This window comes from Delphinapterus leucas, chromosome 4, assembly GCF_059928025.1.
Source record: "Delphinapterus leucas isolate spDelLeu-1000000601 "Yukka" chromosome 4, BTC_Dleu_Yukka2, whole genome shotgun sequence".
In the NCBI taxonomy this organism is placed as follows: Eukaryota; Metazoa; Chordata; class Mammalia; order Artiodactyla; family Monodontidae; genus Delphinapterus; species Delphinapterus leucas.
Window position 1 is genome coordinate 13,183,752 of NC_143132.1, and position 26,122 is coordinate 13,209,873.

Here is a 26,122-nt window from a genome sequence, read left to right on the forward strand (position 1 = left end):
ATGGGAGGGTCGTATTCCTCTACCCCTCATCTCACTTCCCAATTATGTGGGTTGGAAGCAGCCACTTTCTCATTACCAACCTCCTTACACCAATTCCTCTCTCTTTGTAATCTGACCACTTTTATCATCTCAAAGTGGGGAAGGATGTTTAAGAGTTTAAGAAACACTTTCTCAGACATTTCCCTTGAAAATGTTCACACATGGTCTTGCCTCACCAACACTTTTGTAACTGATAACAAATTGTCCACTCATGTGGCACCTTAATTGAAAATGAGGCAGGAAATGTTTTAAATGCGTTAGCCTGGAGAGGGCTGCAGACTCCATCTGGTGCGTCCAGTAGAGAACTGAAGGCTGTGCCTTGAAAGTCACAGAGTGAACTGAGTTCCTTTCTCAAAAAAGGCACAGCTATCGTCCTCCATTCTATCATAGGCTGTCTTGCTTTCTTAAAGAATGTGGCACACACCCTCAGTTTCCTTGTTAACTGGGGTGTGACATTACAGCAGCCTTGTTGTGACTTGCTGTAAAACGGATGTCACTGGGGGTTATGGAGGTGCCTAGAACTAGTTTCCTTTAAAAAGAATGGCCCTGACAACTTTGCCTTGATGAGTTCTTGTGTCTGCTTTCTACAGATTTTTCTGTCTCCTTCCTCACTGTCAGCCTGTCAGCAGCCACTTCACATTGCTGTCAGTTTGCCTATCCCTAGCAGCCTCCTTCCCTATTTTGCTACCTTTAATGTGCTTGGACTTAAAAATCAAAGACTCAAGGTGTTAGAATTGTTGGATAATTGTAGTAGGAGTGAGGGCAGAGTGACTGTCCAGTTGGTAGCATATATGATCTTAATATGTGGACAATAAGACATCTATTTTGGCCGCTTACAGACTTCTTTTTATTTGTCTGTTTAGATGGAACACTTATTGTGGCTGCTTCCAGATATTATTCATTCACTCATCCTTCATTTATTTATCTTTTGCTTGAATGCAAGGGTTCAGCCGTGCGGCTAATATTTTGCCCCCAGAAATGACCTTTGTTTTGGATGGGGTTAGAATCGCTTTTCTAATCTTCTGATTGATTTATGTACTCACAAATGTATAGAATTTTATATAAATGCATACATGTGATCTATGTATTTTTTTCGACACTTTTTTTTTTTGCTTTCATCCTCTCCTGCCTTCATCTACATATCCACATTAGGGCTCCTTTCCCAGCTGTGATGTAGCATGTGCCAACAACTGGGTTTATATCCCTCCACATTTTCTGCATATGCGTATACAGTCACACAACACACACTCACACATGGAGTGTCTTTTGTTTAGATGGCAGTCAATCTTTGTTGTCCACTCAACAGCCATACTTTAGGGCCCTTCCTCCCACTTGTTCTTTGTTAACAGAATTTATTTGTTCCGATAGTATGCAAAGATCTCTTGGTATGAAGAAAGTCACCCATATTCTAGCTCTAAAAAATGAATCTGGATTGGTTTTAAATAGGGAATCTCATTCTTCTTTTCATTTGTTTAGAGATGATCGTATAGCTCAGTTCTGGTAAATAAGAGGTAAGGAGAACTGTGTAAAAAAGTTCCTTTTTTTTTACATAAGGAAACGTACTATGCCTGCTGGATTTCACAATGGGGCCACTTGAGATTCATGACCATCACTATTACCTGAGAATCAGATATCTCAATCAAAATACCAATAGAATTTGTTTTTTCTCCAAAATTGACAAGCTTTAGCTAAAATATATAAGGAACTGCAAAGGAACTAGCATATCCAGGATAATCTTGAAGAACAACAAAATTGGAGGACTTACTGATTTGAAAACTTTAACCATAAACTATAGTAATCAATACAGTGTGTTATTAGTGACCAAAGGAATAGAATAATAAATTAGTTCATAAATACACCCATACATATGCAGCCATTTTTTCACAAAAATGCCAATACAATTCATTGAGGGTGGGGAAGAAGGCTTTTCAATAGATGGGGATGGAACAACTTCTTAAAAAATGAAACTTGAATCCTATCTCACACATACACAAAAATTAATTTGAGGTGAACCACAGACCTAATACGAGCTTTAAAACTATAAAGCTTCTAGAAGAAAACAAGGCAGATATCTTCATGACCTCAGGACAGGCAAAGATTTCTTAGCCAGAATACAAAAAGGATTTAAATATAAAAGAAAAAGTTACTACATTTTACTACATAATAATCAAAAGCTTCTGGAGACCTCAGCTTCTAGTGATGAGGTAGTAACAAGGTTCAGATTTACCCTTCTGCTGTAAAAAAATATTTGAAAACTGGAAAATTTATAGGAAACAACAATTTTCAGAAAATGGACAAAAGGCAAATTACTGACAGGGGAACAAATATAAGAATTATCAAAGACTTCTCAGGAGAAACTATGCAAACAAGAAAACACACATACAATGTGTGTTTGTATGTGTGAGATAACACATATAACAATGCTGGGGGGAAAATCCTGTAAATGTAGTATTCTATACCCACTGAAAATATCAAAAATAAAAATGAAATATAGGCTTTTTCAGGTAAACAAAAGCAGAGAGATTTTCAGTGATAGTAGACATGCGCTAAAAGAAATATTAAAGGAACTTTTTCAGGAAGAAAGAAATCAATACCAGATGGAAACTTGGATCTATATAAATGAATGAAGAGCACTGGAAATGTTAAATATGTGGGAAAATATAAAAGGATTATCTTGTTTTTTAAATGTCTTTAAAAGAAAAAAGACTTCCCCACAAGGGAAGGGAATTCCCTTGTGGTCCAGTGGTTAGGACTCAGCACTTTCACAGCCGTGGCCCGGGTTTGATCCCTGGTCAGGGAACTAAGATCCCACAGACCACGCAGCATGGCCAAGAAAAAAAAAAAGAAAAAAAAGGAAAAGAAAAGAAAAATGACTGTCTAAAGCAAAAACAATACTAATGTGTTTTGGACATATGTAGGAGTAAAATATAGGACAACTGAGCACAAGGGTTGGACAGAACACAGATAGGTTAAAAGTAAAAGCGTGAAAAATATATATCATGAAAATACTGATCGTAAGAAAGCTAGGGATTCCCTGGTGGCACAGTGGTTAAGAATCTGCCTACCAATGCAGGAGACACAGGTTAGAGCCCTGGTCCAGGAAGATCCCACATGCTGCGGAGCAACTAAGCCTGGGCACCACAACTACTGAGCCTGCGCTCTAGAGCCCACGCACCACAACTACTGAGCCCGTGCGCCACAACTAGTGAAGCCTGTGCGCCACAACTACTGAGCCCATGCGCCACAACTATTGAGCCCGCACTCCACAACTACTGAAGCCCGCACACCTAGAATCCATGCTCTGTAACAAGAGAAGCCACTGCAATGAGAAGCCCGCACACTGCAATGAAGAGCAGCCCCTGCTCACCACAACTAGAGAAAGCCCGCACACAGCAATGAAGACCCAACGCAGCCAAAAATAAATAAAATAAAATAAATAAATTTTTTTCAAAAAGAAATTGCATGGTATTAAAAAAAATTTTTTTAAGAAAGCTAGAGTGGCTATATCAATATCAGACAAAATAGATTTCAGTCTCAATAAATTTAAAAGGACTGAAGTCACACAAAGTATGACCTCTGACCACAATGAAATTAAATTATAAACCAACACCAGAAAGATACTTGAAAAATTCCCAAATATTTTGTATTGTATTCCCAAATGTATTGTATGTAAATAATACATTTCTAAATAACTCATGGATAAAAGAAGAAACCACAAGGGAAATTACAAATACTTTGAACTAAACAGAAATGGAAACACAACATATCAAAAAAAATTTCTTTTTCAACACAGCAAAATTTTGAGAGGGAAATTTCCTTTTTTTTTTCTGGCCACGCTGCGCGGCATGGAGGATCTTAGTTCCGGGACCAGGGATCAAACCCATGCCCCCTTCAGTGGAAGCACAGAGTCTTAGCCCCTGGACCACCAAGGAATTCCCTAGAGGGAAACTGAAAGTTTTAAATGCTTATACTACAAAAAAATATGTCTCAAATCAGTGATCTAAGCTCCCACTTCAAGAAGCTAGAAGATGGGGTTCCTTGGTGGCGCAGTGGTTGAGAGTCTGCCTGCCGATGCAGGAGACACGGGTTCGAGTCCTGGTCTGGGAGGATCCCACATGCTGTGGATCGGCTGGGCCCGTGAGCCACAACTACTGAGCCTGCGCGTCTGGAGCCTGTGCTCCGCAACGAGAGGCCGCGATAGTGAGAGGCCCGCGCACCGCGATGAAGAGTGGCCCCCGCTCGCCACAACTGGAGAAAGCCCTCGTACAGAAATGAAGACACAACACAGCCAAAAATAAATAAATAAATAAATAAGAAGCTAGAAGAGCAAATTAAATACAAAGCTAGCAGAATAAAGAAAATAATAAAGAGTGAAAATCAATGAACCAGAAAGTACACAAACAGTAGAGCTAATCAATAAAACCAAAACTCTTTCTTCAAAAATATCAACAAGATAAGTAAACCTCTAACAACACTGAAAAAGAAAATTCTAAAAAGAACATTCAAGTGACCAACATCAGGGTTGAAAGAGGCAATATCACCACAGACATAAAATGGATAATAAGAGAATATTATGAAAAACTTTATGCCAATAGATCATCAACCTTTAAATAGACAAATTTCTCAAAAAAATAGTGCACCCAAAGAGCCCTATATCAATTTTAAAATTGAATTATTAATATAAAACCTTCCCATAAAGAAGACTTTAGGCCCACATGGTTTCACTGGTGAATTCTAACAAAATCTTAAGGAAGAAATAATAGCAATTCTATGCAAACTCTTTCAGAAAATAGAGAAGGGAGGAACTACTTCTCAACACATTTGATGAGGACAGACTATTCGGACACCAAAACCATTACAAGAAAAAGAAACTACAAACCAGTATCACTCATAAACATAGAAGTTAATATTCTTGACAGAATATTTGCAGACTGAATCCAGCAATGTATAAAAAGGGTAATACCCTGTGACCAGTGGTATGTGTTCAGGAATGCCAGGTTGGTTTAACATTCAAAAACCAATCAATGTAATTCACCATTAAAACAGAATAAAATAGAAAAACCATATGGGCCTCTCAATAGACATGGAAACTGCATCTGACAAAATATAACACCCACTCATGATTTAAAAGATTTTTTTAAAAACTCTCAAGAAACTAATAGAAAGGAACTTCCTCAACCTGTTATGGGGCATCTATGAAAAACCTACAGCTAACAATGTAATGGTGAAAGAATGTTTACCCCTGAGATAAGACACAGGATAACGATGTCCACCTTTCCCTCCTTTTATTTAAAATTGCCTAGAGGGGTGGGATAGGGAGGGTGGGAGGAAGGTTCAAGAGGGAGGGGATATGGGGTATATGTATACATATAGCTGTTTCACTTTTTTGTGCAGCAGAAACTAACACAACATTGTAAAGCAATTATACTCCAATAAAGGTGAAAAATAAAATAAAATAAAATTGTAATGGAGATCTAAGTGCAAACAAGAAAAATAAGTAAAAGACATACAGAGTGGCTAGAAAAACATAAAACTGTTTTCCCGCAAGACATGATCATGTATAAATGGCCAATATGCATATGAAAAAATGCTCAACATCAGGGCCAGGTATTAGACTCTGGGGAAGTAGTCCATGAGGAAGGAATCTATCTGTTTGTGGACAGGCTTTCTCTAGTTACGGCGAGCGGGGGCTACGCTTCGTTGCGGCGCGCAGGCTTCTCATTGTGGTGACTTACCCTGTTGCAGAACACAGGCTCTAGGCGCACAGGCTTCAGTAGTTGTGGCACACGGGCTCAGTAGTTGCGGCACGCAGGCTCAGTAGTTGTGGCACGTAGGCTCTAGAGAGCAGGCTCAGTAGTTATGGTGCACAGGCTTAGTTGCTCCGCGGCATGTGGGATCCTCCCAGACCAGGGATTGAACCCGTGTCCCCTGCATTGGCAGGTGGATTCTTAACCACTGCGCCACCAGAGTAGTCCTGGAATGTATTTGTTTTTGCTTACTGCAATATCCTAAATACCCAGTGCAGTGCCTGTCCATAGTAGGTGTTTGCCTTTATTTTGTGAATGAATGAATAAAAGGGCAAATGTTAGATTGGGGTAGTTCGGTCCTGAGAGGTCACATTTCACTTCAGTCAAGCCAATTTTAATATTTCAATTTTGGAAAAAGAATCTTAGATCCCTATTCTTAAGTAAGACAGAATATGGCTAAGAGAAACTGTTTTCCTTTAGCAGTTACTTTTGATGGTTAATTTTCTGTGCCGTCTGGCCTGGGCCACCAGATACCGAGATAAGTTATTTCTGGGTGTGTCTGTGACGGTGTTTTGGATGAGATTAGCGTCTGAACTGATGGAACCACAAAAATAGAATGCCCTCTCCAATGCAGGTGGTCATCAGCCAAGCCACTGAGGGTCTGAATAGAACAGAGGTGGAAAATGGAGGAATTAGCTCTTTTTTTTCCTGCCTTACTGCAAGAGCTGGGACATCTCATCTTCTCCTGCCCTTGCACTGGTTTTCAGGCCATGGCCTAGGACTGCCCACCAGTTTTCTTTCCTTTTTTTTTTTTTTTTTAAATAATATTTTGTGTTTTTAAGGGCCTTGAGTTTTGTGGGGGTGTTTTTTACAAACTTATTTATTATGGGCTGTGTTGTGTCTTCATTGCGGTGCACGGGCTTCTCATTGTGGTGGTTTCTCTTTTTGCGGAGCACGGGCTCTAGGCGTGCAGGCTTCAGTAGTTGTGGCTCGCAGGCTCTAGAGTGCAGGCTCAGTAGCTGTGGCACACGGGCTTAGTTGCTCCACGGCATGGGGGATCTTCCTGGACCAGGGTTCGAACCTGTGTCCCCTGCATCGGCAGGCGGATTCTTAACCACTGCACCACCAGGGAAGTTCCCCACCAGCTTTCTTGATACTCTAGCTTGCAGATGGCAGATTTTATGTATATATGTATCTCCATATACAGTCATCCCTTGGTGTCTGAGGGGGATTAGTTCCAGGACCTGTTGTGGATACCAATACCGAGGGATGCTCAAGTCCCATAGTCTGCCCTCTGTATTCACCGGTTCTGCATCCATGGATTCTACCAACTATGGATGATGTATTAAGTTTGCTATCCACATTTGGTTGAATTTGTGGATGCAGAACCTGAGGATATGTAGGGCCAACTATATATTTACTGAAAAAAATCTGCATATAAGGGGACCCACATAGTTCAAACCTGTATTTTTCAAGGATCAACTCTATATAAAATATATATGGAGAAAAAAATATAGATATATTAATGGTATATATATGAGAATATAGAGAGAGAATATATATTTTAATATACACATATATATATATTTATTCTAATGGTCTGTTTCTCTGGAGAACCCTAACTGATACATTACTCATATGCTCATATGTTTACTATCATAAATAAGATTGTCTATCCAAAATACTTTAGGGTTGCTACACACTTATCTGTATGATTTCTTTTTGTAAGGAGCTTACTCTTTATGATTACAAAGGTAATACATGCCTTCTGTATGGAGTCTAGAAAGTGCTGAAAAATTAAGTAGAAAGTGAAAATTCCCTAAAATCCCATCACCCCAATGGACATTGAGCTCTTCCTTCTTCCACTTCCTGTTTTCCTCATAGTTTTTTCCACTATTTTGGCACTAACAACATAAAGGGCATGGAGATAGAGATTGGCACAAAAAGGAATCAGGTGGGTCCCTTGGGGACAGAGGAGGATGGACGTCCATGTGGAATTTTCTAGTGGGTAGTTGGAAATGTAAACCAGGAGAGATTTCAGATCTCTAAGTGGGGAGGGAGAGGGGTCACGGAGGTGTCAGGTGAAATCTCAGGAAGGGGAGGAAGCTGGCCAGAGAAGGAAAGCAGACCAAGAAGAAAGGAAGAATCTTGTACAGTATCATTAGTTTATACTTGCTCCAGAAAGTATATGGGGTAACGCATTAGAAAGAATCTGTTTTCTCTTGAATTCTTATCTATGAATGTTCTTCTGGGCTATTCAGGAGTGAGATGCTTTCTTTCTGTATTCTCCACACCTGCAGACTGTAGCCAGCATTCTTTTCAAGAGAGTGAGTTGACATGTGAAGGGCGCAGAATTAACCAGAATACTACTTTCTGAATGCCATCTTTTCTTTCCTCTGAATGTTGATTTCATCTACTCTTTTTAAAAACAAGTTTGTTTGGAATGGCTTTTCAGAACTGTCTATTTCCACACACACATTGTGAATACAAGAATCTGTTTAAATCTATGTTCTTTGAGAGAAGGCAAGTTTGCAAGTGGATAAAATGTCTTGCTGATTCTTGTCGCATGCATTTATGATCCTCCAGCCATCTTTTTAATAGGTCGCATTCCTACTGCTTCAAGGTGTGCTCACAAAGGACAGATCTCATGAGTTTTTGTTATTAGCCCCTAATTTCCTATTGTACGATTTGACTTGCGTGCCTGGAGAGACAGAGACAGAAGTCCAGCAGTAGTTCTGCAAGTGGTTGCCAGATGTCCCAAAGCAGATAGAGGTGCTACCTCTATCTTCTGAAAAGAAAAATGGTAGAAAATGCTGCCAAGGCACCCAAAGCCTAGTCAACAACACATATTCCCCAAACAACTTGTTTAAAAGACCTCCCAAACACTATAACATATAAACCAAACAACTCTATATAGAAAAGAACCCCCTAAATCTAAATTATCTACCTCAAACACAAGGATATTAGATGTCAAATCTTGTTCCTTGTACGTTCATATCTCAGTAGAATGGTGCACTGGAAATGTTCTCCTCCTGGCCATCATTCCCTCAGTTCAGCAGCCATTACAGAGCTCAATAGCTATCATGCATTGAGTCCCAAATGCAAAATGTCTGAAGCTGAACTCACCACCTTCCCCCCAGCTCGAGACTTCAAACTTCCTTAGGCAAATCCATTTCCCTGACTCACAGGAGGAAAGAAGATTGCAGATATGAGCTGGGGGAGAAGGAATTCCATTAGGCTTTGTGGGCCCATTTTTAAGATCTGCCACGGTTCACAGAAAGAGGGAGGGGAAGGGCAAGGGCACAGCAGACTTTCCCAGATAATAACAAGACAAGGTAAGATGTGCTATAGCCGGGTCATGGAAGCATATGGTGGGAGACGTTGAGTCTGGCTAGGAGGAGAGCGGGGAAGCTTTTCAGCACAGTGCCTGACACAAAGTAGGTGCCTGATAAGTGATTAATGATTGAAAGGAGGTAATGTGTGAATATCAACCTGATGCTAAATGGGCCTGCCTACATGGAGAAGCCGGGAGAGATTTTACATGAGAGCAAAAAAGGCAAGCTGTGTCAATTCCCAGACGTGTCCAGGAAATGACAAAACTTGGGTTGTGCCCTGGCAGTAGGCTGGCAACATGGTATGGGGGTCTTGGACAGGATTTGGTAGACAACGGAGATCCAGAAAAGCCAAAGGGTAGATCTACTAAGAACTATATTTTCTTTTTTATTGGCCACACTGCATAGCACTCGGGATCAAACCCGTGCCCCCTACAGTGGAAGCGTGGAGTCTTAACCACTGGACCGCCAGGGAAGTCCCCAAGGACTATATTTTCTAATGCAATGTTGGTGGTCCTATGTATGACTACTCTGAGAGAAGCAAAATGGGCTTAAAAAAATATAATCGTAGTTCATCTGAGAGATAAAAAGGGAGTGAAATGAAGTAGATGTTAGATGGGCCCCCAAAGAATACTTTTTTTTCCTTCAACAAATAATTAAGAGTACACATCATCTCACATCCTAAAAGAAACAAGTATACTCCTCCTTCATCCTGCAGCTTTTCCCTGGGGCCCTCACAAACTTGCCTTCACAGTCAAGGCTGTAAAATATCTCCTGCTGCCTTCCCTTCTTTTTTTTTTTTTTTATATATTTATTTACTTATTTGGTTGCACCGGGTCTTTTTTTAAATTAATTTATTTTTGGTTGCGTTGGTTCTTTGTTGCTGTGCGTGGGCTTTCTCTAGTTGCAGAGAGCAGGGGCTACTCTTTGTTGCAGTGGGTGTGCTTCTCATTGAGGTGGCTCCTCTTGTTGCAGAGCACGGGCTCTAGGCGTGCAGGCTTCAGTAGTCGTGGCGCACAGGCTCAGTTGCTCCGTGGCATGTGGGATCTTCCCAGACCAGGGATCAAACCCGTGTCCCCTGCATTGGCAGGCGGGTTCTTAACCACTGCACCACCAGGGAAGTCCCTACACCGGGTCTTAATTGTGGCAAGGGGGGTCCTCAGTTGCGGCTCCATGGCTCCTTAGTTGTGGCATAAGAACTCTTAGTTGTGGCACGCATGTGGGATCTAGTTCCCAGACCAGGGATCGAATCTGGGCTCCCTGCATTGGGAGTGTGGAGTCTTATCCACTGTGCCACCAAGGAAGTCCCTGCATTCCCTTCTTGAGGGCACATCAGTTTGGCTTCGGCCCTCTCCACTCCTGCCAACGTTCCTCCTGAGGTCCCAGTTGCTAGCAGGTACTTTCTAACCTTTACCTTGCTGACTTCTACCTTCAGCACCGGACCAGGCTGACTGCTTCTCCCATGCTCTTTCTCGGCCTGTTCTCACTCTAGCTTCTTGCCCCTCACATAGCTGAGTTTCCAGTTTCGTGTCCCTTTGTCAGTTTCAGCTCCTCCCAGCATGCTTTGCACTACTGACTCCCAGACCTCCACCTCCTCTCAACCATCTCTCCTGACTCCACACGCGTTTACCCAACTGCCTCTTAGACACCTTCACTTATTTGCGCCAGGGGCAGCTCAAACTCCACAGGCACCAGAAGGAGATCATCTGGCCTTGGGCATGTTAGCTAACTGAATTGGGTCTCACTTCCTCAACTATAAAACAGGGGCATTACCAATAGCCACGTCACACAGAAGCCCGTTAAATTAAACAAAATAACACAGAATGGCATGTCAGATAGACCCTGGCACATGGTAAACGATCTACAAGTGTTAAACCATTACTGTGCCTTTACTCAAACCCATTCCTTCCTACCCATATATTCCCTAACTTATAAACCCACCACGCATGTCCTTCATCAAGCAAATACCTAGAGCATCCTCCTTGATACCTCCCTCTTCCTTAACCTCATAGTTGTTCTGTCCCAACCCATCCATTTCCCTTCTTAACTACCTGACCTTGTCTCTCCTCTACTCCATTGCCTTAAGCTCTCAGCATCCCCTGGGCTGAGGGCTAGGGCTATTCTTTCCCTGACCCCACTCTTGCTACTCTACACATTAGTCGTGAAAGAGCATATTGCATGACACCACTCTCCTCTTAAAAGCTTTCAACGGCTTCCCACTGCCTTGGGGACAAAACCCAAACTCCTTGGAAGGACACAGAGGCTCTTCAGAACCTGGTCTCAGTCCTCCTCCTTACTCCATAAGCTCCAGCTCGTCCTCCTTGGGTAATGCCACAGTACTCCTCAAGCTCAGTTAGGCCACAGTGCCTTCTCCAACCACTCTTGCTGCTTCTTCCAGATGTAGCTCAGGTGCCACTTCCTCTAAAAAGCTTTCCTGAACTTCCAGTCAGATGAATATCTTTGTCCTTTGTTCCACAGAGTCTCTGCCCTAACACTTAACATGCTTTAGTTATTACCCGCTCATTTGCCTATCCTCTCCCACTAAATCGAGCTGCCTGCGGGAAAGAAAAGTATCTTTTAATTTCCATATTCCCAGAACACAGCACAGTGCCCGGCAGGCAGTAGGTTGCACGGGAAGTTAATCAGAACAGTCTTTCCACCTAAAAGGAAACAACGTGGTTTGGGGAATCGATATTAGTGTTTAGCGAATCCACTCCTCTCGCGGCACAAGGCTGCACAGGGGCTCCTTTAAGCCTGCGTGGATATCCAGTGCCTGCATGTCCTTCTCGGGGCTTCAGCTCAGGCAGATTTAACCCTCACGATTAGGGCAGACACAGGACTGCATCGGCAGAGCCTGCAAGGGAGCCTGCAAATGCACGCTCAGCGGGCTGAGGTCAAATCCTGAGCCCTTTGTTCCAGGCAGCGGAGGGCAAGTGGCTCCGAGACCGCCAGCCCTGACGGGTGCAGGGCCTGCCTGGGCAGGATGGCACACAAAAACGCACCGGGGAGCGCCGTGTCGGGCAGGGGCGCGCGTGTGCACTGGCCCTCTCCGTGCCAGACTCCTGGCCCTGGGACCCCGCGCTCGCCGGCGCCCCTCTCGGGGACCCAGTCTCTGGCCTAAGCAGACTTCTCGGCCCGCGGCCGCAGCGGGCGGGAAAGCGCTCCGTTGCCCGGCGTCACGCGCTAGCGGCTGGGCGGGCGGCGCGCGCGCACGCGCGGGGCGGGACGGGGCGGGGCGGGGCCAGCGGGGGCGGGGCGGGGCGGGGCGGGGCTGGAGCCGGGCACAGGAAGAGCTGGGAGGCCCGAGCCGTCCCAGCGTGCCCCGCGCGGCGTGGACTCGGGCAGCTGCCGCCATCCCGCTGGCGAGGTGGAGAGAGAGGCCCGCCCGCTTGCCGGTCGGGCCAGTGTGGGCTAGTGCGTGAGGGCGCGGGGGGCCGTGTCAGCGAGACGCAGAGCGCAGCCGCCACCACCAAACGGACATGTTGGAGCCCAGGGCCGCCGCCGCCTCTTTTTCCTTATCCTCCGAACGGGACTGAGAGGGGGCCCGCCACCCCGCCGCCTCTGCCTCGGCCGCCCGCCCCGCCGCCTCGGCCGCAGCCTCTTCCTGCCCGGCCTCCAGCTCCGCAGCTCATCGCCTCCGCCGGCCCCTCAGGCCCGGCCGGTTCCCCGGCCCCGCTTCGTCGCGGCGCGAGGTCTATGTGACCGGCGGGCCCGGAGCAGCCGCCGCCGCAGCGCGAACATGGACGCCGTCAACGCCTTCAACCAAGAGGTAAAGGGGTGCTTGGAACAGGAGGGTGCCGGGCCTGCCGTGGAGTCGGGGCGTCGTTTCTCCTGCCGCCTGAGGTTTAAAGCTTAGGTCGGGGTGGGGACGCTTCCTGCCCCGGTTCCGGGGCGGCGGGGCCTGCGCGGAGCGGCCTGTGGCCCGGGGAGGTCGCGGCGGCCGCGGGAGCCGACCCCACACCCCTCCCCCACCTCCCACTCCCGGGCGGCGACCTCGGGCTGCCCCTCTCGCCCCCTTCCGGCCTCCTCCAGCCCGCGTCGGCGCCTCTAACTTCGCCCCCTTTCAGGTCCGGGTGCTCTCGCTCTCTCCTTCCAGCCCCGTATTGGCTTCGCGGTACCGGGAGCCCGCAAGGGGCTAAGAAAGAAGCGCGGGCGGGCGTAGGGGGCGGGGGGAGCCGGAGCATCTGCTGGTCGCAGGGCTGGCGGAGCGGCGGCCTCGGCTCTCCTGTTGCTCGGGCCGCGGCGCGACAGCGGCTGGACTCTGATCCCGGGTCGGGGAGGAGTTGGAGAGGGTGTTCATCTCTCTCCCCCGGGATTCCTACACTTGGGAAATGGGCTTAATAAACGGGGCTCCTTATCTTACCGAGTCGTGAACCCAACCCTCTTATGGGCTCTGTGTCCCCAACGTGACACCTAAAAAGTTGAATGGGAGGGAAGAGTATTCGCTCCGCCTTAGACCGCTAGAATGCCGGCTTTGGCCTCCAGTCCCCCACCCTCGCACCCTTCTCGCGGTAGTTAATCCTCGGCTCCCTTCTTTGGGAGCATTTACATGTGAAAACCTCCCAAAACCGGGAACAAAGCTGCCTGCCGCCCTAAAGCTCTCTGGTTGTATCTCCAAACATTCCAGGTGCTGTTTTTGAAGTTTAGAGTCCACACATTTCTATTTTTCAGAATCGATTTGAGGGGAGAGGTCTTGACCATTGATGATTTAAAATGTAGTTACAGAATGGAAACAATTGTCATGTGTTGAGTTGGATTATCTTCCTTTTCCAAATACTAAAGATAAACCCAGCACTGAAGAAGTCAGATGTAGTAGTGTAGTGCTAGATGTCTTGGGACAGCGTTAAAAACTTGGCGCACCTCACAGTGAGATTTTTGTAGTTTCACTTGTGACAGAATTAGGGTGCAGTAACTTTCACTTTGCAGTGCTATAATATCGTACCCTGCACTAACACTGCAGTTAGCACCGTTTATTGCTTTATCAATTATCCTAGAAATGATTTGTCTTCAACTGATGGATACATAACATGTCTTAACTGCAGAAGTTGGGCAGTGTCTTGTAAAGTTCAGTATTGATTATTTTCAAAATGATGAAATAGTATTTCCTCATTTTTGATGGCTAGAGAATTTGTGATAATGCTCCAAAGATTTCAGGGTTGGAAGTTGACTTTGTTTCCTTAAGGCAAAATACACTGGAATGTTGGCTTCATGAGGGCAGGGAGTTTCTGTTCTTTGCTTTCTCCCCCCCAGCATAGCACATGGTTGGCAAATACTTGTTGAATGAATGAGACTTTATAGAAATGATACAATTTTTTAGAAGATAAGTACATTTCTTTCTCAAGATAAAAACTTTTTGAATGGTTTTAACGAACAAAGAGGAGGGTTTTTAGTGTATTCTTAAGATCAGAAGTATTTAATTCTGATTGAGACATTATGGAAGTTCACATTAAGCACATTATTAAGCAAAGTGTCTTATGTTAATTCGGGAAACATGTCATCAGTAGTTTTTACTTTGAAAACCAAAATTAGGAATGATACTCCTTGAAAAAGGAAAATGGTATTTTAACCTTTTTAAATGTACAAAATGAGAATTTTCTTATCATTGATCATTTTCCTCTTTAAATAATTTCTATTTCCATTCCTAGTCTTTATCACTGCAAATTGCATTATGTTAGGTGTATGTTACCAATTCCAACTCTCTTCTGCCAGACTTTCTTCCCAAAACACTTTTTTCTGGAGAAAATAGTCTGACTTTAAAATCCATCTCCTTGTGCCTGCCTGATTGTAGTGCTTCTCAGTTAATTCCCCCCATTCATGAAATGTTATTGATTAGTTCAAATCTGTAACTTCAAATCTCCCAAATCTTCATTTTGCAAACCTGCTTAGCTGTAAAGCTGTGTCCTTAAAACGATGGCACTACTACTGAGGACCTCTGTCCCATAGGAGCCTAAACTAATAGAGGACACAAAACTTAGGCAAGTAGCTTTAATATGGGATAGAATGGCTTCCTTTGGGGCCCTTGTAGAGTACTGTGGGATGGCCGTGGGGGATTAGACTTGGGCGGAGAAGAAGGTGTCAGTCTCAGGATTTCCGAAGGTGTTGGAAAAGTAATTCAGAGGCTACAGTGGTGAGAAATAAGGAACAGTAGTTTGACTCCTGAGATTACTGGAAAGTAAGAATCACTAAGGTATCAATAATTTTGGGTCTGACAAGTTTTACATCTCTGATGTGTTTGAATTCCATTTTTTTTTCCAGGTCGTGGATAAATTGAAGGTTTTAAATAGTGGAGTGATAATCAAAATACTGCTTGATTTGTAGTATATATTGGAGAAGGCAGAGGTTTGGAGAAATTTGGCGGGTTGGGGACTGAGGTAGGAGAAGCAAGTAGAATCTGAACTTGGCATGTCTGTAGAGGGAGTGGAGAGGAGGGGAAGGATGTGGACCAGAAGAATCCATGGACTTGACATCTAGGTTTAGAAGCACCTTTTGCCCCCACATTCCGAGTGCTGGGAGAGGGGGGATGCTGTTAACATGACAAGCAGTCACCAAAAGTATATTTAGTGGATGGGAAAATATGCTCGATTTTGAACAGCTTGAGTTTGAGTGGAACAGTCGTGTAGAAATTTTTGGCAAGCAGTTGGTCATGTAGGACTCAAACTTGGAAGCAAGAATTAGAGGGAGACATCAGGGAGTCACTCTCAGATGTGCCCTAGAGAAAATTGAGAGGGGGAGACAAAGGAATTAATATTTAATAAGCATCTATATAGCATGCCAGTCACTTTATATATACATATCTAAGTTAATACTCCTACAACCTTGCGTAGACGTCCATTTATAGGTGAGAAAACTGATTTTCAAAGAAGTTGAATAATAATTCTCTCAAGGGCATACTACTAGTTAATGGCAGAGCTGAGATTTGAATACAGATGGTCCCCTCTTAATTGCTGCCTGAAGATAATATTTTATATAATACCAGGGGAGTGGTCACAGGTTAAGACTTAAGTAAGAAAAAGGCCACAAAATTCTTTGAGGGTAATGGAATCTGTAGTTTAAAGTTGAATGGTGATAGGAGAGATAAGGAAATAAGAGGTAGCAAATGTAAAGTAGTTGGGGTTTTTTGTTTTTGTTGTTTTAGAAGTTTGGTTGTGAGGTATTCCCAGGGAAAAGTTGCTTCAAGGATGAAGGGAAGGAAGAATAATTTAACAGTGTAGTAGGCACTGGTGCTAGCCCTTTGGTATGTTTATATAGTGTGTATATATAAAGTCTTAACCTAAGTAAGTGGTGTTCAAGCCCTGGTCTCTATTAGATGGGCATAGAAGTTAAAGCATGTTGAGGGACAGAATGTGCAAAAAAAAAAAAAAAAAGCATAGTTTAAAGCAGCTAGAGGGATTGGTTAACTTAGAGCAAAATTGTGGATGAGAGGAAGGGGACAGATCTGAGGCACAGGTAGAAGAGGTCAGTATATCTGTGATAAGAGAGGAAGGAAGATTAAAAAAGCCAAGGTTATTAAAGGCATTTTGACAGGAGTTTTATGGCAAGACACTGTGTTAAGTGTTGTAAAAGATGGAAAGATGAGTAAAAAAATCAGTGATACTTAATTGTGTTCTACTATGTTTATATACACTCCTTAATAAGAAGGGTTTGGTAGTTCATAAGTTTGTTGAATGGATAAAGGTTATAGATAGGATTTTTTAAATCTGTAGATTGCATTTTTAGCCTTTAATCAGTCTTCGCTAAATCCAAAAGAAGAGCTCTTCCCTCTCCCTCACTTTTTTTTTGGGGGGGGCAACATCTGTGATTTTAAGATGTTTAAAGTACAAAAAACGTGCAGAGAATATAACAGGAATCGACAGTTGTTATTTATGTGTTTTTAATTTTAAAATAAAGTATTATAAAGTCCTTCTTTCCTCCCATCCCCTCTATCCCTGCCCCCCCCAGTCAGAAGCAATCAAGTAATGAATTTAGTATAATATCAATCTCTGGTTCTTAAACAATATTCTATATTTTGATATACATGAGTAGTATGTTGTACATATTCCACAATGCTTTTTTGCTTAAACATTATTAATACTGTATATTAAGATTTAGTTCTTTCTAACTGCTGTGTAGTATGCTATTGCTTGAATAGACCGTATTTTATTTATCTGGTTCCCCAGTTGATGAACATTTGTTTCTCATTTGTTACTGACAAACACTGCAATGAACTTTCTCAATCATGTCTCTTTGTGGAAGAGTTTCTCTAGGACAGCTGTTCTCAAACTTTGGAGTTTGGCTCCTTTAAACTCTTAAAAGTTAAGGACCACAGAGAGCTTTTGTATCTATGGGTTATATCTTGATATTTACCATATCAGAAATTTAAGCTGAGAAACACATTTATTAAAAATAATGTACCTATTGCATGTTAACATAAAATTTCTAATGAAAAATAACATTTCCAAAACAAAAAAAATTAGAAGAGTGACATGGTTTTATATTTTTGCAAATCTCATTTAAACTTATGTTTAATAAAACTTGAATTCTTGTATATACTTTTTCATTCAGTCTCTTGCATCAGGTAGCCTCTGGAAAACTGTTGTATACTTGTGAGAAAATGAATGAAAAGGGCAAGAAATGTCTTAGTATTGATATGAAAACAGTTTTTACGTCACAGACCACTGAAAGGAACTCAGACACCCTCTTCCCCACACCGCTCCCCACAACCCCCAGGATCCTGGAGTTACTTTGTGAGAACTACTGTATCGAGGTGTGGTATGCATATAATGCTACTTTGAAGTGCAGGAAGAAAATATGAGTGCTTTTATATTTGTGTTTATCTTTAAAATCAGACAAATTAAGCTTTATGAGTAATTTTAATACATGAATTGACTTTGCAGCTCTTATTCACTTGGGCTGTCAGTCTTGAATCATGTTACTCTGAAGGAAGAATTGAGCTCCACATCTCATTGGGGAGCCTGCCACTCTTCCTATTCCCACTGGAAATTGTTCTGTATGAACTATTGTATATTTTACCTATTGATTACTAGGCATGATTGTCCTCTAGAATTTAGGTCATATGATGAGCATTGTATGTTAAGCATTTTTTTTTTAACCTGTAATGTCAGTCTGGTTGCTTTTTGATCATTCCTTTCTTCTTTGAGAGGTCTATCTAAAGAAGTGGACAAAGATTTGAAACACGGTTCTTACTGTGTGGAAGAGATGTAGAGGACCAGGGCAACAGAAGTAAAATTGGAGGTTTCTCTTGACTCATTTGACAATGTCACGCTGTTAATCACAGGAGTTGGGATATTAAAAGTTATAGTTTTGTTCCTCTGCTCTTTCTTGACTCAGAGAATTGCTTATCTCTGACAACAGTAGAGGTCTGGCTTTATGGTGAGTGGAATAAAGCTGGCTCTTCAGAGCTTTCTGTAGCAGGATTTATCACTGATGTTCTTGTTGAAAATATTCCTCTCCCTAGTCGCTCATTTTGTTTAGTATTTTGTTTCAGAAAAATGTGTGGACATATGATAAGGAACTGATTCAGAGAAAAATTGGAGTAATGGAAAAGTTGGCTTGTAAATCTTGTGAAACAGAATTCAGGAGATAAAAGTACCTAATAAAAAGTTGACAAAATGGTAGTTGGTTTTTGTATGTGTATGTTTTGTTTGTTTTGTGGGAGTTTTGTTTTGTTTTGTTTTTGGCTGCGTTGGGTCTTTGTTGCTGTGCACGGGCTTCTGTTGTTGTGGAGCACGGGCTCTAGGCACCCGGGCTTCAGTAGTTGTGGCACACGGGCTTAGGTGCTCTGTGGCATGTGGGATCTTCCTGCACCAGGCCTCGAACCCGTGTCCCCTGCATTAGCAGGCAGAATCTTAACCACTGCGCCACCAGGGAAGTCCCTGTATGTGTATATTTTTGTGGGAGTGTTTTTTTGTTTACCAGGTACAAATTGTAGGTTGCTGTCCTCTGACATGGAGCCCAAGTGAATATAATTCACTTAATCATTACAGGAAACTTTTTTTTTGAGGCATAGTCGATTAACAATATTGTGTTAGTTTCAGGTGTGTAGTATAGATTCCGGTTTTTTTTGCAGATTATATTCCATTATATGTTGTTATATTATTACAAAATATTGGGTATCTCTGTGCTATACAGTAAATCCTTGTTGCTTATCTATTTTATATATAGTAATTTGTATCTGTTGATCCCATACGCCCCCCCCCCCTTTTTGGTAACCATAAGCTTGTTTTCTGTGTCTGGGAGTCTTTCTGTTTTGTACATAGATTCATTGTATTATTTTTTAGATTCCATATATAAGTGATATCATATAGTACTTGTCTTTCTCTGACTTATTTCACTAAACATTCTCTAGTTTCATCCACGTTGCTGCAAATGGTAATATTTCAATTTTTATGGCTGAGTAATATTCAGTTGTGTATATATACCACATTTTCTTTATCCGTGCACCTGTTGATGGGCACTTAAGTTGCTTCCGCGTCTTGGCTATTGTAAATAGTGCTGGTATCGAACGCTGGGGGTGCATGTATCTTTTCGAATTAGAATTTTTGTTTTTTCTGGATATATACCCAGGAATAGAATTGCTGAATCATGTGGTAGTTCTAATTTAGTTTTTTAGGGAAGTTCCATACTGTTTTCCATAGTGGCTGCACCAATTTACATTCCCACAAACAGTGTAGGAGAGTTCCCTTTTTCCCCGTACCCTCTCCAGCATTTATTTGTAGACTTCGATGATGGCCGTTCTGACCCATGTGCGGTGATACCTCATTGTCATTTTGATTTGCATTTCTCTAGTAATTAGCGATGTTGAGCATCTTTTCATGTGCCTGTTAGCTATCTGTGTGTCTTTGAAAAAATGTCTATTTAAGTCTTCTGCCCATTTTTGGTTTGGGTTTGGTTTTTTTGATATTGAGTTGTATGACAGGTTACTTTTCTATAGATGTCTCATTTCAGATACACCTTGATAACATGATAGGAAAAAAGTTGTTAACATAAATGATGAACTTTTAGTGCTATTGATAACATTTGTTGAGATAATATGTGGAATCTTTTTTTTTTTTTTAAGCATACTTAAGAGCAACAGCACGCAGATTTAATAATAAACCTAAAACAAGCTACGCTATGTTATCAGGTAGTATATTGGATAAGCAGCTTAGCTATTAACAGTTGAAGTTTTGGTAGAGTTGGTAATAGTTAAATTTGTATTAGGCCTTACTAAGATCTGTTGAGAGCTTAGTCTTGAAGAGACATGTCTACATTTCTGTGTTAATAGTAAGTGTAATTAAAATGTACTGTCATGATTTTTTTTTTTGAGAACTAGAAGATTGCTCAAACAGTATTGTAATTTATTATGCTCCAGTCACCTTGATCCTTTTCAATGTTTGCATGGTTTGTCAATTACTTTTTATTGTGTTATAGTTAGAGCTCTTTATTGGTGCTTGTGAATTCATGGATAAATACATAGAAACTTTGATAATACTGATGAAGCATTGTACAGGTTAGTAGTGAATTCAACAAGAAATCCAGTGAAACTCTGGAGTTAAGAATTAGAAGCCAAGCCACTATGGAGAACAGTATGGAGGTTCCTTAAAAAACTAAAAATAGAACTACTGTATGACCCAGCAGTCCCACTACTGGGCGTATAGCCTGAGAAAACCATAATTCAAAAAGAGTCATGTGGGCTTCCCCGGTGGCGCAGTGGTTGAGAGTCCGCCCGCCGATGCAGGCGACACGGGTTCGTGCCCCGGTCCGGGAAGATCCCACATGCCGCGGAGCGGCTGGACCCGTGAGCCATGGCCGCTGAGCCTGTGCATCCGCAGCTTGTGCTCCACAACGGGAGAGGCCACAACAGTGAGAGGCCCGCATACGGCAAAAAAAAAAGTCATGTACCACAATGTTCATTGCAGCTCTATTTACAGTAGCCAGGACATGGAAGCAACCTAAGTGTCCGTCGACAGATGAATGGATAAAGATGTGGCACATATATACAATGGAATATTTCTCAGCCATAAAAAGAAATAAAATTGAGTTATTTGTAGTGAGGTGGATGGACCTAGAGTCTGTCACACAGAGTGAAGTAAGTCAGAAAGAGAAAAATACCATATGCTGACACATATATATGGAATCTAAAAAAAAAAAAGGTTATGAAGAACCTAGGGGCAGGACAGGAATAAAGATGCAGACGTAGAGAATGGACTTGAGGACACGGGGAGGGGGAAGGGTAAGCTGGGACGAAGTGAGAGAGTGGCATGGACATATATACACTACCAAATGTAAAATAGATAGCTAGTGGGAATCAGCCACATAGCACAGGGAGATCAGCTCAGTGCTTTGTGACCACCTAGAGGGGTGGGATAGGGAGGGTGGGAGGGGGGAGACGCAAGAAGGTGGAGATATGGGGATATATGTATAGCTGATTCACTTTGTTATAAAGCAGAAACTAACACACCATTGTAAGCAGTTATACTCCAATAAAGATGTTTAAAAAAAAAAAAGAAATAGAAGCCAAGGTTTAGACTGGGGGACGGTTGGGAGATAGCAGGGCTCAGTGAAAAGTAGAGGGTCATCCAAGTACCCCTTGAAAGTTATAATTGGTGTTTGGATAATTTGTGACTTTTGGTGTAAATCCATGTGGGTCACTTGGAAGAGATTGTAGAGCGGTAGTGTACCTAGCATATTTGACATCCAGAGCAGAACTTTCTTCTTTTTCTTTCTTCTTTTTTTTCTTTTAACATATTCATCTTCTACAACAAAACTGTTCTCAGAAATAATCATGAAATTGGCCAGGAAAGAAATTTGAACTTCATGCCGGTTACAAATAAATATTACAACAGAGAGAAGTAATTGATTAATATTTTAAAATTTCATTAATACTTTTTTGATAAAAGAAAATTTTATCTACATCCTGCTCTGTCACAGTAATGAATAATAATCCAGTTTCTTTTTAAGCCTTAACTTCTGCATATTTGTCAATGATTGTCAGTTGATTTTCACAATATTTGAGTTCAGTAGACAGTTATAGTCAGATTTAGCAATTTTACCTTCACCTGTAAGTGACTGAAAAAACACTTCTCATTAATTCTAATTACTAAAGGTTGTATGTGAAGCAGCACATATACAGTAGTTGGGATGACTTAACCATAAGGTTTCCTTTAGCAGAAATTTAGAAAAAGCTCACTTCACAGTAAATTCTAGAAATCACAATATTGTCCATGTCTTTTTTTGGCATCGATTCTAGTGACTTCCAAATATACTCTCAGTCAAAAAATTTTCACAAATATTTTCACCCAGAGTTTCAGTGTAGGTCTCTATTATGATTGGTGAACATCTTTGAAATTATGTGTAATGGCATTCTCCATAATTTTTGTTCATGGATCATCAAGCTTTGTGTTTCTTTGTTAAAGACTAATTCTGGCTGTTTTTAAGTATTTACACCAGAAAAAAAAGATATATCAGGAAAGAAGACTTGCAAACAGCTATCATACTTTAAACGTACCATTTAAACATAGGAACTACAGAATTGCAGACGTAAACTGACCCTGAGGAGAGTGCAGGCCGTCCTGAACCTCTTTGTAGTCATTCTCCAAATGAACAGGTGTAACGAATCTGCATGTTCTATGCACTGATCATATAACTGGAAGGTTTCCTAATGAAATTCCACTTAGAATAGATCGCTTATTAAAGGATACATAATAAAAATGTACAGATTTGATGCTTATGTATTAAAAACTTATCAGTTACCACAGCAGTAGTTTAAAACAAGAATCTCAGTCAACAAAATGTTTTAGGGGAAGGAATATTTTATCCCTGATAATATTTAGAATTGCTAGTATTTGGTGATAAATAAAACAGTTCTCAAACAGTTTTATTGTTTTATTTAGAGTCTTTATAGACAGTTCACCCACTTTCTGCCTTCCCCTGGGTGGACTTTTCCCACTGTCCCTCTATAGGTGTGTTATTACTCTGGAGAGCGATAGTTGACTAACCCTGTAGTCTGTAAATCTTTTTCTGCAATATCCCCTAAATATCTTTATGCACTTTACCATGAGTATTCCACTTTATTCCTCCTTTTGTCAGAGGTTAGTTTTAGCTGATGTAGAATTATAATACCCTGCTTAAAGGAAACCTATAATAAGGAAATTTATGGTAATATCGTTTTTAAGCTTTTAAGAAACATAAAATACTCTTTTAAACATTAATGGTCATATATTATCTAGTTTACTGTAATCAAGAGTTGCTGGATGATAAATCACTTTAGAAAGGATAGCCACATTTGGGATTCAGAGATACATTCAAATCTTTATAAAGGCCTTAACCATTTCTGAGTAAATATAAGAGCATATTTTATAAAGTTAGGGGTTTTTTAAATATATGAAATAATCCAAAATGGGCAAATCCATAGAGATAGAAAGTAGCTTATTGGTGGTGGTATGAGGGAGGAATGGAAAGTGACTGCTAATGGGTATGGAATTTCTTTGAGGTGTAATGAAATATTCTGAAATTAAATAGTGTTGATGGTTGTATAACTCTGAATATAGCAAAAACTACAGAGCTGTACATTTTAAAGGGGTGAGTTTTATGGTATATTAATATCTCAAAGCTGTTTAAAGAAAAACACAAAAAAGTCAGGTTTTAACACCATTTTCATTGTTTTGTTGCTTGATCTTATTTTCTGTCAGGTTGAAAACAATATCTTAGCTACTGAGTGGCTCTGGAAGTTATTTTGTTGATCCTGAATCCTAAGTTTGTTCAAAGGATATCTTTAGTTTTTACATGCTATTTTAAGAAGTAATCCAGTGGAGCCAGTTCAAGGGAAGGACAGGAAATGAATCCTGCATTTGCTCATTAAATACCAACCAGATGCCAGCATACCAGTTAGGTGTTTTATATATGCCTTTACCTTCCTTCCATTTTAGAGGTAAGGAAACGGGAGGGGTGGTGTGATTTGACAGAGTACTGTAAGAGGCTGCCTGAGCCCAGTCTACAGCCCCACATGGCTACTCTGAAGTTTTTCGAGCAGCTGATCTTTGTCTATTGTTTATGAAGGGAGAGGGCTCCCTAAACAACTTTTGTATATTTGAAGCAAGGTAGCAAGGCACTGTAATGTATATTTGTGGAAGGATTCGCCAAAGTTTAAGAATGATGCAGTTTGGGAGTTTTTAAGTCATCCACAATAATGCAATAGATGCAATCAATGTTTAAAACTTAAGATATGCTTTTAGGTGTTTATGTTTCATTTATTAATTTATATTCACAATTAAAATTTAAAATTAGGGATTTTATAAATGTTAACATTTTCAGTTTTAATCCCATTCTTTTGTATAGATCTAGTCATTACAACTTTGTGGGAGAAAAATAGGTATAGATAAAATATATAATATATGAGATAATTTTTTTTCTTCTAATCAGATGATTTTATATCCTGGAACAAATTTTTATTTCTTCGATTGAAGTCTGGAAGGAACTATTTAATTCATAAAAATGTTTTATGGCCAACTTTGGGTGGACACAAAGTTTACTTAGTGAGGCACAGTAAAAGTGATTTTGAAACCTGGCGTCTATGCTAGTAGAGTAATGGCATGGATAAAATATTTGGCATTTCCTAAAATCACATCCTGACCTATTTCTCTAACAAGTGAAAAGGAAGTTGAGGATTGATCGCAGTTCAGTGAATCAAAATGGAGGTAAGGAATAAAAAATGACCTGTCGTAGTAAGTGGAGCTGAAGGAGTTAAAAGCCCTGATTCGGGGGAGGCAGCCTTGGTTCTAAAGTAAAAAGTTTGAGTGAAGGGTAGACCCTTGGAAATTGTAAGGGAGTTAGTCTTAGTTGAAGAATAAATTAGGGCATACTTTGAAGCAAGGTAGCAAGTGAGTTGTCAGAAATTAACTACTTAGAAAATTAGTCCTGCCAGCAGCAAATGGTAACAGAATTAGGAGTTGGTGATATAATTAAAAAGTGATGAAGTTTAAACTCCTGTTTGCTATATTACTATATTCTATTTTCATAAAGCACATAGAAACTTAAGTAGTTAACTTGAAAGTGGTTTCATATTTAATATTAACAGTATATATTTGAACTTATATGTGTGTATTTTGTAAAGCACTTCTCTAAATTCTGGAACCAGGAGAAAAGTTTATGTGTTTGTGGGAAAGTGTAGTAAGGTAAAGAAGTGTAGATCTAAGTATGAAAAATTTTAAAACTCTTTAAACTTGAGAATATTATTTGCAGGTTTGTTGTTTGTAAAAATATCTGGCTTGGAAGCTTTAGAAGTCTGAAAAGTGACTTTTATGGAGAAATAAATAGAACTATTTTGTAGTGTTTAAGTCAAAGTAAAGACCCTGCTCTGTAGGAGCAGAACAGTGCAGTTTCTTTTTCTCATCTCTGTTTTAAAGAGCCATGTAAATTGCTCTATTGTTAGGTATATTTTGTATTAATGCCAGACCTGTCTTGTCTCCAGACAGTCCTCTAAGCAAGTGGAAAATTGGTTAATTATTTGCGTTTCAAAGGATTTGACTCTCTGGAAAGTAAATAGAGTTTACATGGGAGTAAATCATATATCAGTAATTAAAAGGGATGCTTTCTTTAATGCACAGATGTCAAAAATATATTTAAGAAATTTTTCAGATTTGGGTTTTATGTGCACAGAGGCTTCAGTTATAAAGATTTAAAATGGCAAATTTTATTTTTAAAATTTTGTTTCAGCAATTTTGAAAAGTTGTATTAAAGGTTTACAAGGCATTGATTTAAACATAACTGTTAACTTCAAAGACACGATTTACTCCACAGACAGGTTGTACCTGATAATGATGATTCTGTATATTTATTTACAGTCAAGTTGGAGAAATGCATTTTTGTGTCTCAGACACAAAGTTTTTCATTGTTAATCCATGAATTTTAAGTTTTTCATTTTAAAATTAATGCAAATTATGGGACTTCCCTGGTGGTCCAGTGGTAAAGAATCCACCTTCCAATGCAGGGGATGTGGGTTTGATCCCCAGTTGGGGAACTAATATC

At 40.9% G+C, this 26,122-nt stretch overlaps 1 protein-coding gene across 1 annotated transcript in view; it reads left to right on the forward strand.

Annotated features, from left to right (window-relative positions):
• The first annotated feature begins 12,454 nt into the window (after positions 1-12,454).
• SCAF4 (SR-related CTD associated factor 4) overlaps positions 12,455-26,122 on the forward strand; it is a 61,961-nt gene continuing 48,293 nt past the window's right edge. The window contains exon 1 of the mRNA XM_022568198.3: positions 12,455-12,887. Within this exon, the coding sequence (XP_022423906.1) occupies positions 12,858-12,887 (30 nt within the window). The 5' untranslated portion in view covers positions 12,455-12,857. The remainder of the gene's footprint in view (positions 12,888-26,122) is intronic.